The following is an 11757-nucleotide window of genomic DNA, read 5'->3' as shown; positions in this document are numbered from 1 at the left end:
TCAATACATAAGAACACCGGAAGCCTCGTTCCTTGCCAGAATTAGGAACAACCCACCTGCTGCTACAAAAACAGTTGGGCACGTGGGGTTTGCTATGGCGAAGAACTGCCGCCTCAACCCTCTACGCCAGGAGGAGAGAACCAGCTTGACGGGACAAAGGCCCAGGCGTGAGGAAGACCCTGACCCCTCTGCAGCCTCCAGGCTGGGTCGCCCTCACGCAGCAGGTCATGCAGAGCTCACCCTATTCACATTAGCTCTGCACTCCAAATGCAGAGCCTAGCACTTAAAAATAATTCTAATACTTTTTGTTTTAAATAACACAACCATTTTCTGTATACCATAAGGTATTAATTTTATGTATCTTTAAATGTTTATATAAACAGTCTACAAATTCCCAGAGTATTTATCCATAAATTTTACCCAAAAGTACTTAAAATATTAACAAAAATGGTTCTCTTTACATCAACATTTTTAAACCAAGGAACTGTTTAATAATTTAGAAAACCAAGGGTTACTCATCATTGCTGCAAGTAAAACAAGAAATGCCAGTAACAGGCCTTTAGCAAGACACTGGGAATATGGTTCTCCTGAAAAAAAAAAAAAGAAAAAAGTATAAGCATATGAGAGCTAAATTTTAGTTTAGACAACAACCTAAAGGATACAGATCAAAGTATATGCATAGACTGCATAAAATAATGGAGCACAAAGCAAGCAATTAAGATGCTTCATACTTATAAAACTTAATACTTTGTATAACTTCAGGCCCTGATGTGCGATAACAAACACAGGCAGTTGCCTCTGTCTATGCAGCTCTCAGAACGGAGTCGAAGTGCCTTGATGCCCTTTGAAACGCCAGACACATTATCTACAGAGTCTCCCGCAAAACATAACCCACCACAGTCCTACATAGATGAAATTTAAAAATTAACTGTCTTGCCATTATGGCAAATTTTTACTGGAACTCATATGGGCTGACTGAAAAACACATACTGGCAAAGTGAGAAACAAAGTCTCCCCCCCTGCTTCAAGGTCAATGACACAAGGCTACAATTACAGTAGGAAACAGAACAATACCATAAAGCGATATATTCTCGCCTGCCTTAGAAAGCATACCTCTCTCCAAACTCTACAGGGGAGTAAAAAAAAAAAAGAGTATCTCTCTTTTTTTTTTTTTTTTGAGCCAGATACTCACAAGATTTCAAGCTTATCCAGAAACTACTCCTAGTAATTATTTTTTCCACTACTCTAACTAAGAAATTAATGCATTATCAAGGAAAAAATTAAAAAGACTTTTTGGACCATGCTTTCTAAAAGAGAAGTTTTAATTCCCTACTACAAAGCATTCTTTCAGACTAAACTCCACACATCTAATTACATTTCAAAGAAATACGGCCAGTTCATGGTATTCTACACTGCTTATTATTTTTACCTGTGTAAAACCGTGTCAATGGATATAAAAGTTGTGGCCAGCACACATCATTTCGATTGCAGTCAAATTCAGTATAATTAATCTGAAATCTGGGGCAGGGGGGAACAAAACAAAACCAGGTTTATTAACTACCGTAGCAGAACACCAGCACAAGCGGAAAAACACAGTGAAAGGTATCCAGATTACAGGAAAAAAACAAAACTAAACCACAAGCTTCTCATTATTCTCTTACAACTTTTTTCTCTAATAGAAACAGGAGCCTCCCCTCTGTTCCATTTCTGTCATTTTTAGTCATCTTGTGATTAACATTTTCAGACAATGGTTACTTTGGGAGCCTCACTCAGCACCCCTTCTCCACTCAAGTAAACAAGACAGAAGCTTTTCTGCTAAAACCAAATGACAACTTCGCAGGGTAATTTAGAGGCCTTCATGTTCTTCATGCTCCTACAGAAGATTGTCACTAACAGAATTGTTACTCGGTAAATCTTTGAATCAGGCCTTCTTGCTCTGTACTCCACCAAACCAAAGTAAGCTTTTGATCAATGCTATTCAAATCTGCTTAACATAATGTCAAGTATCAATGTTTTTACAAAAATTACCTTGTCAGTGGAATGGGTGGCTGAGCTGGCACTTTAATAAACTGAACAGAAACAGTGATGGGAAGAAAGCTGATGCTGTTTTCACAGATAAACCCGCACTGGAATTGCCATATGACTGTTGAGTAACTGTAAGAATATGCATAACTATTACTTGAGGGCTGTAAATGGATATTTAGAGCCTAAACATAACCATGAAAGGACGAAATAGACAGTATTTAGGAGGAGGTTGATGGTCTCCGGATTTTCAACACCCTGCAGGGAGAGAACTTGCAAAGTCTGGAAATTAGGTAAAACGGAACAGAATCCCATGTATTTGACTGGGATTGACTTGGCGACAAAAAGTGTTTGCAAAGTGAAAATTCCCTGCTTTGGGAAAGAACAAAGCATTTACCACAGCTCTCCAGAAAATCTCTACATTGGGGTAAGCCAGAACACAGGACAATGTTGTCACTTCCATTACGTGACAAGAAATTAAAAAATTCTTCTGATGGAATGCTTTGCTTATGCCTACTACTGGCAGCATCATAGATTTTATTTAGTATTTCAGTGAAGTAGAAAGATTATCCACTTTAAACTATTAATTTTCTTTTTTTTTTTCCCAGAGGGAGAAAGGCAAATCTGGTTGTGATCAAAGGAATTTGGATTGCACAAATAAAAGGCACATAGAAAAATCAGAAATAGCAAAATAACATTTTTGTTTGTAAAATTTAATCTGGCTATGTTAGGTAAGCACGTGTCAAAATGAAACATAAATTTGTCAGATAGCCAGCAACACAACTCTCTCTACCTGATCTGCACAGCAAGAATCTCTTGCTGGGGAATCCCTTGTACCGCACCCACATCAGCAAAGATTATGCGAATATTCAGATTTGCAGGAATATCTGGACAAATGCCTTTTAAGCTTCCAGTGCTCACATTGGCATCAGAATTAAATGGATCAAGACCTATGGAGGAGAACGGAGTTACATTAGATGGAAATATCATGGAAAACTCTACATTTTCCGTAATTATATTATTGTCATAGTCCAGTGAAATACTGGTAACTGTCACACAGGAACATAGAAAAAAATGTTTCCTCTGTATAAAATACCCATGAAGGAATACTTTATCAACAGAGAACCAAAATACCAAGTCATGTGCATACAGCCTGACAGTAAATACATGTTAGTGCAGTATCCATATACATATTGAGTTATATATGTGTGTACATGTATATGGATGGATCCAGACATGCAGATCAGTATCTTTAGGCATTTGAAATTTTATTTTGGTTTTATTTTGAGATGCTCTATTCATTGTATGGGCACATTTAAACTATAAACACCACCACAAACCTCACTTACGTATAATTTCTACCCAGTCATGTAGATCACCGTAACTTGAATTGTCCCTCTTTCCAACATGAGTAGCTTGTATTAATGAACTCAATTTCTCAGTTACATTTCCTCTGCAAAATAAGAATGTAAGATTACACAAAAAGTAAATCTGTGCTGTCTACCACTCTGGGTTGCAGTATACCATTACATTTTATCATAAGGTCAGTTTCTTCTGCAAGATGTTGTTACTCAACAAAAACAAACTTGAACTATTGAGTTATCTGTTGAAGGGAAGAAATGGCAAAGCATTCCACTCCAACATAATCCTCATTTGAATACAGAGATGCAAGTGAAACCATTATTATAATTTCCCTTTTAAGAAAAAGTGAGGCTATCAACCACAGAAAGCTGAAATGCATACATGAATAGTTAAAAAGAACGTCACAGTGCTGACAGGAGTCACTTGTAGAGACTCATGTAATAAGCAACAGGAGGGATGCAGGGAAAAACAATTCAACCTACGTAGCTCACCTTAAATGGCTGCAATCTTCATTAATACCAACTTCTAGAATGCACCCAGAGATTGAATCTAGTCCAAATAAAACTGATGTATAAGTTGCTGACGTACATAAACCTCTGCCAGCTATGAAATGAAAACATCTTACTTGAGCTTTCCTGTGTCAACCTTTCAATCTCTACATTTCAATTTTATGCAAAAACATCAAACATTAGAATGCAAAACACCAAGTGGTATAGTTCAAAAATAGATACAAGTCCATTCAACTTAAATTTTCCAAGAAAGCATTAGAGGCTTACACACTGAAGTTTGAACAAAGACTAGGGAACAGTCTAGAAAAGCAAAATTTGTGAAGAGATTCTTAACTAAAATACGTAAAAAAAAAAACCAAAACAAACCAACAAACAAACAAACCAACCCCACCAACATTTTAGCATTAACTACAGTTGAAGCTGCAACCTCACAAGCCAGTACCTGGCTGCCAAATGCTTAGGCTTCCAAAAGTATCAGAAGCATTCATATTTGCAGCTCTCACTGGTTTTCCAACTTGATAACCTAAGCATAGGAGGGTAAATTGTAAACATTGTATAAGAATCTGTAAGCATTAGCATTGTTTTAATGATAAATGTCATCAATCTCAAAGTAAATGAACACACATTCCCCTTACAATAGGAATACACTCACTTTAATTAGTCAATATCTATACAACAAAAGCCTAAGAACCAATCACTGCTATTACAACTGGCAGTGCTTTAAAAGACAGGAGGGTGGGGGCTAGCAGCATAAAGAGATATAAAACAGAGTCACTGATAATAAAATGGACAGTACACAATTTTTTCCTTTTCACTTTTACGAGGCACAATAAAGTAGTAATACCTGGGTTCCCAAACAGTTCTGATGCATTAGTACTCTCTAAACTTAGAAATTCGACTGTGAATCTCCGTGTCAGTATTTCTGGTAAAAGAAAAAAAAAAAAATATTACTTTACATTTAAGTAAGTAAATTAGCAAAAAGTATGCTTTATGTAGGATACAAACTTCCATCCTTCATTAATAACAGAAGAGTCAAAATAATACAAATTAATGGAAATCAGCCCCATAAATTTTCTTTCCAGAGTACAGGGGAAATTCTTTTTAAGAAGTATTAGTAAATAAGATATTCTATCACAGAATTTCCATGCTGGAAGGAAAAAAAAAAAAAATCGTAAAAGAAATTTCACGATACCTCCATCACATAAAGTTCCGCGGAGGACTGTGACATTTATTTGTTCTATGTTGTTGTCTTTACAAATGAACGTATAATGCTCTGCAAAAGTTGCATTTTCACACATAATCATAGTAGCATGAAAGTTTTCTGGCAGAAATAAAAAAAAAGGCCATAATGAAAAGCATTGCTAATGAGAAAGCTATATTACTGTAGCTGAAAAAGAACAGATTAAAAAACTCTAGCAAAATTCTGGAAATTATAACATTCATCTTTTTGAGAATGTATTTTACTGTTTGTCATGGTTTAACACCAGCAACTAAGCACCACGCAGCCACTCGCTCACTCCCCCACAGTGGGACGGGGGAGAAAATTGGAAGAGTAAAACTCATGTTTTAAGTCCTGTCTCATTAGGACAGTGCAACGGTACAATCCGCTAGCTTATCAGTATTTTAACATCAGCAGTTCCAGGTCCTTTTGTAGTTAAACCTTTCCAGACGAACCCAGCACTGGACTTCACGTCACCAGCTGATGCACACCTCCGGACTCAGCACTCCCCCTACTTTCATCTCATCTGGCCCAGGGAGCCATCACTGCCCAGAAAAACACATTAGCTTGGATTCCATTAGTTCCATTTGTGTTGCATTACCCTCCCACTGACTCGGAACCACTGCTGTACATCAAATAACTGCTTCATTGGCTGAAAAGGGCCCTTAAAAAGGCACCAGAGCTTAAAAAACAGAGACATATATATCTGCTTACAGTCTGTCCACCCACCCAAACTTGCATGTTCATTCTGGAGATTTTTTAAAACGTTCTTTGTATCTTTGGGGTTTTTGGTTGGGTTTTTTTCTTCTCAAAAATTGCTTTTAACGTAAGCTAAGGGACCCAATTTCTTGACCAACTTTAAATCAAGTAGGGGTAAATTAAGTATTTTCTGCTTTGCAGTAAGCCAAACAGTTTACTTTTTGAGCATTAGGTAACATACAAGATACCTCCTAAGAATTGCAGCAGGTAAACATTTTACGCATCAAAATAACCTATTTCTTATATAGTCCAGGTTAGGTAAGAAACATATTTATTAAACGGAAGAGACATACCAATTTCAGTGATGAATTTGCCACCTATGTCAGTGATGGTCCTATAGATGACATTTTGTTGGATTAAGTCTGAGAATAAAAAACAAACACTCAGTAATCCTCACTAATAAGAGACAGACATACTGTTTTCACATCCAAGGTACAATCCTTGTTTTTATGAAAATTGAGTGGGAAATTATTCAGAAAGTTAATTTTGCTAAAGAATAAATCAGTTTATGTATTTTCAGAGAATAGCTAGTTTTCTCTGGGTCTTGCAAAGGTAATATAGATGAACAAAATCAGACAATTAGGTAGCGTAAAATAAATTATCTTCATGCTGGTAATCATATTATCTCAAACTCCAGAAGGACACTTCATAAGTATATGCTTTTGTAATGCAGAAAGTTAACAACTTCTCACTAATTCTAAAATGATGATACTGCACCCTCTTGACAGAAAAAGGGCTCTGCAACAGTCTGAAAATAGAAAGTGGGCAAGATGCTGTTCTGTCATGTGTAGCCATAACCAGTACGAGTCACCAGAAACAGATAAATGGGAAACAAAGGCAAATCCCACTATTTCTTATATCCTAAATCTTGGGGAATAGCGGGACACTTGCTAGGAGGTCATCAGAAACAGGAATAGAACATCCTCAAATGCTGAACTACATCCACCAGATAACAGAGATATTACATGTTGCTACTACGTCAACAGCCGTCGAGTTTGTTCTGTTCTAGCAGCTCTGAGAAACATAAACCACATTTCTGTTAGGGTTTATGCAGCGTACCTCCAGCACCGCTGTTTATCCTCACGTCATGGGGCAGTCCTTCCTTGTAAGACGCTAGAGTGGTACGGCATTTGACATCAAAGTTCTGTAGATACGCTATGGGGGCATTTTCAACACACTGTCCTGCTATGGATTGCTGCAGGTGGTTCAACAGAAATAAGTTATGTTGGACCCTTTTCTAGCCCCCGCTTTTCATTTTAAGACTATTCGTTAGTGAAGTGCTCCAGGCGTGTACTACAGCCATATATGACAAGTAATCTGATGTTATCAAAATACCTCAATCTGTAGCAAAACAGAGGTTAACATTTAAAAAGCACAGCTTTAAAAATAGTTTCAATGTACAGTATGGCTTCATCCTAATTTGTCAAAATAATTATAACCAACATAAAATGCAAAAGGAATTTGAACAAAAGGTACAACCAGATGACTAAGATTCAAAGGGAAAACCATCTATAGTGCTAAGTAATGCAGCAGGCAAGCCAAAAAATACAGAAATATGATAAGCCATAACCTACTAATTGGGATGCTAAGCTTGCTGTTACATCTTGAAATAATGAAGACATTACCATTTGGGAGGAATGGGCAGGGGGATCAGGAAGGATAGTGCTTACTCATAATAATAATTTGGGGGGGGGGGGCGGTGAAAAAATATATTCTACCACTTCACAACAGCACGTTGCAGAATCTGGTTACAACGCCACAAGGAGTGTGATATACAGAGAGTATTAACCAAACTAAGAGGAACCAAAAGCTTCTAAACATGAAGTGGTTACCTGGGGAAGGGTAAAATACTCATTTTCCTCTGTCATAATTGGATCTCCTTGTCTGTAGCCACTGAAAAGTTTCCCAGGAGAAGTTTGTAAAGGGATCTTAAATGGAGGAACTCTGGGTGTAGAACTGCAAACAAGTTTAAAAATGAAACAATTCTTTACTCCCTACCTCACACGAACAATTATACATTTGCTTTCATGTCCCATGTTCTCATATAGTACCAATGACATTTCTCCATTTGCATTTAAAGCTCATATCTTAAAATTCCAACTTTCATTATACAGGCAGGTTACATTTTCAGTAGCATGCCTAATGTGTTTGTTAAGAAAGTAAGTTTTCTTAAGACTTACGTAGAGCCATGATAAAAGTAACCAAGAAATGGTGTGTTGTTAAGAGAAGACTGTACACAAAGGAAGGGAAACCAATCAGGGATATATTCTATTGACTGAGAAGAGCACAGCTGATCAAAAGGTGGATTTACATCCCCACCAAACACTCCAGTAAAACATGATTCATTGAATAACTGCTTCAAGTCTGGCGTACACTCCTGAAAGGGAAAAGAATGGTCACTTTTTAGCATGGTAATTGCATTATTGTAGGCACTATAGCCATACAGGTAAATCAAACCAATTTTGTAGAGAGTGGTCATATTTACTACTAGAAATACTGGAAAACCCAAACAAGCCCTGTAGCCCTATCTAGTCTGAAGCATTCAGCATCTCTCTCTCGCCCCAGACAATAGAAAGAGCCTAGAAATTTTAAACACTTAATCAAAGTTTAATATGAAGTAAGTACCGGATCACAGCAACAACGAACATCACAAGCTCCAACTGTCAAGTCACAAGGACAGGAGCCCAGGGGCTGAAACACCTGGTTTGGGATGATAGTTGCATTTTCTGTAAAAGTAGTTTAAAAAAAAAGAAAAAAAGAAAAAAAGATAAAATCAGATTAAATGGACTTGAAACCAAATAAATAAATAAATAGACCGTGCACATTGCAGTTCATTCTGACAGTGTACAAATCTTTTGTTAAATTCCATTAATGATTATTCAGTATCTCTTAATCCCGCTCAAATTCCAATTTTTATGTTTTCATATATAAAGGAAGAGAACAGCCACAATGCCGTTTCTTCTTTAGCACATCTAAACACTTACCTGACACATTTCCTGTAAAGGAAGAGTTGGCATATATTTCAGCTTGAATCACGAGATGTGCCAACATCACTGAGTAACGGCAAGCCAAAACCTGAAGTGTTTCAACCACACAGAGAGGTTTTGTGCAGCAGTCGGTGGCATTCGGCAAACACAACTGCAGATTTCTAGTCAAGCTTACGGTCACTTTGGAAGTGCTCTGAAAAAAGGCAAAATAAAGTTTGGCAGCTTTGACAGCTTGTATTAAACTACTCCTACTTATACCACTCATCGTTTTCTGAAAGAGAAGCTTCAGTACTACTGTGTTTTGACAGCACTACAATGCAATGCTCTTCTTTATACATAAAATTGGACATTTTTTGAGAGTGGAGTGACAAAGGGTCTGCTACTGAGATATGCAAATAAAGTAAGGATATGAACTGTACACAGAACTCTTTAAAGCATGCACATAGATTAAGTTACCTCAGAAACCACAAGCACAATTCTAAAGAAAAGAACAAATATTGAACAGTGAATTTCACTTTTTACAGCTACCTTCAGCTGAAAACTGGAATGACTGCAGAGTTGATAAAACCCCTAAGGAACTACATATAACACTGAAGGCACATGTAATAAATATGGATGTTCCAGAGCTCCTGCTATATAAAACCACTACTTTTGTGTTTCTGTTAGCTCCTTCAGCAGATCTGAAACAGCCTCAAATGCTACAGCCAGACAGGAAGTACAGGCAATCCTGGAGACTAGGACGAGGAGAACAAGGAACCAGTGTCAAAGCTGCACGTCAGCTAACTCCAGCAAGGGCATACAGACAAAGGGATATATCAAGGAAAAAAAGGCAAGGGAAGATATTCAAACTGGGTTGTTAGTACATTAACATTTTGCTAGTATGTCATTAGCCCTTAATATATGACAGTTCATTCTCTCCCATTTTGAAGAATCACTATTTCACATACCATACCAGGTGTTACATTCAAATTCCAATCACCAGCTCTTCCACTTTCGCTGCAATTTGCAAGTTGCAATTCTCCTGTATCAAAACGAAAATTTTTAAAGTATGCCACCGTCATTGAGAAAAGACTAGAAAATTAGAAGTACATTTAAACTCCTCTTGTGCCTTCAAGTAGGCATATCCTCAGGCCTAGCTGACAAGGAGTCAACAGAGGAGTAAGGGCTTAATCAGCAGAAGTCCTTTGGAGTTCCTATTTCAATAACTATTAAAGCACTAAATGAAGCACATTGCTGTTTCTCCAGTAATTTTAGTGACAGAAAAAGTATTCATAATTCAAATACATTTATTTGCATGCTATTTGCGGGGGAAAAAAGGAATAAAAAAGTGAAGCATTCTTACCTGTCTCTTCATCTATAGAACTTAAAGATATAGAAAAATTAACTCCGAAAGAATCTCCAAGAAAAAATGAATCTACCCTGGGCCCTGACATACGGATAAATGAAGGCCAAAAGACTAAAAAAAAAAAAGAGAAAGAAACAAGTCTTAACACACACTGAAAGAGGTAAGACCAGTAAGACATATTTAGGTTTTACACTTAGGCTAGATTCTTACCTTCCTATACTTATTGTTACAAATAGCACAAAAATATCTAATGATAGATTATGCCCTCAGCACGTGGCCGTAGTTTGAGTTTAGGGCTCCAAGTTGGGAATTTCACTAGAATTTTCTTTACAGAGTTTACCAATGCTGTAAGGTCCGACAGAAGCAGCTCCTTTTCCCCCTCCGAGTCTCCACCAGCGCTCAGCCGTGGCAGGACCCTGCCGGGCCAGCACCTATGTGCTGGGGGACCGAAGAGCCCACGCCCTCCTAACACCAGGGACCGTCCCGCCACCCCTCGGGGCCTTCGTGGCCTCCTCCCATGCCCACCCGGACCAGCCTCAGCGTTAGCCACTCAGGGAAGGTCCCGCCGCTGACCAACCCCCTCTTCCCCTCGCCCCCGGCCGTCCTTTTTTCCCCCCTTCCCTCAGCAGCCTCCCCTCTGCCCGCCCGGAGGCCGCCTTTCATGGCGGCCCCTCACTCCCCCCACACACCGGGCTCCCAAGGCCACTGCCCGAGGCAAGGTGCCCCCAGCAGCAACAGCAGCAGCGCCCCGAGGAAAGTAGCCGCCATAGCGCCTAAGGACGGCCGCGCCGCAGACGCGGCTGCTGCCCGACCGCCATGTTGCGGTGACTGCGCGGCGCCATGGCAACGGGAAGGGGCGGGAAGCGCTGCAGGCGGCGCGGCCGCCTCACGGGGAAAGCGGACCCGGCAGCGCGGGTAGGCGGCGGGGCCACCGGCGGACCCTGCCCCCGGCGGACCCTGCCCCCGGCTCACGGTAGCGACCGCACAGCCGAAAGCGAAATCAACGCAGGCAGCCCAGACAGGTCTGCCCCTCCCCACAGACCGCATCCTCCCTCAGGCTCTGCAGCTCATGCCAGGTCATGCTGCTGCGCCTCTACACGATAAAATCACGAAAGCCGTGTAGGTCACCCTTAAAAATATCTGTTGTTACAGCAACATCTAACCAGAGCTAAAAAAGCTTTTATTACAGACGTTTTATACAAAGTAAATTATAAATACAGCCTTCAAAGACTGGCACTTACTACAGCTGTTAACATTGACAAAAAACTGGTGCAAGTATCAAGACGTGACATAAACCCCTGCGTACACCTCGCAAAAAAAAATTTGTCTCTTTCTATGTAGGAAACAATTATTCTCTGTATTCCTTTCAGGAGAACATCAGTTATTAGTAACAGGTAAAAACACCGAGTTATACAGTTACCTTTTAAAAGCGGGAGTTTATTTTTTTTGTTTGCTTAAACCAAAGCCACGTTCAGAAGTAGGCAGCATACCCTCATATTCCGACATAAAGAACACCAATCCAAAAGTCTTCCTACTCGTCAGATGCCAGATGTA

General features: G+C 39.2%; 1 protein-coding gene across 1 annotated transcript; it reads right to left on the bottom strand.

The window, feature by feature from the left end:
* Positions 1 to 51: 51 nt before the first annotated feature.
* TCTN2 (tectonic family member 2) lies at positions 52 to 10971 on the bottom strand (the record flags this gene model as incomplete). Its single annotated transcript, XM_082007486.1, has 18 exons — positions 52 to 587; positions 1430 to 1518; positions 2029 to 2154; positions 2816 to 2972; positions 3372 to 3475; positions 3876 to 3987; positions 4336 to 4416; positions 4738 to 4815; positions 5086 to 5214; positions 6165 to 6233; positions 6931 to 7066; positions 7704 to 7827; positions 8052 to 8248; positions 8497 to 8597; positions 8856 to 9051; positions 9806 to 9879; positions 10201 to 10314; positions 10893 to 10971. The coding sequence occupies 18 exons, from the start codon at positions 10969 to 10971 to the stop codon at positions 472 to 474; spliced, it is 2082 nt and encodes a 693-aa protein (XP_081863612.1). The 3' UTR covers positions 52 to 471.
* Between the last annotated feature and the right edge of the window lie 786 nt (positions 10972 to 11757).

The sequence above is a fragment of the Phaethon aethereus genome (genome assembly GCF_964289735.1).
Source record: "Phaethon aethereus genome assembly, chromosome: 17".
Lineage (NCBI taxonomy): Eukaryota > Metazoa > Chordata > Aves > Phaethontiformes > Phaethontidae > Phaethon > Phaethon aethereus.
The sequence above is the reverse complement of the archived record's forward strand: the minus strand, read 5'-3'. Positions and strand labels throughout refer to the sequence as shown.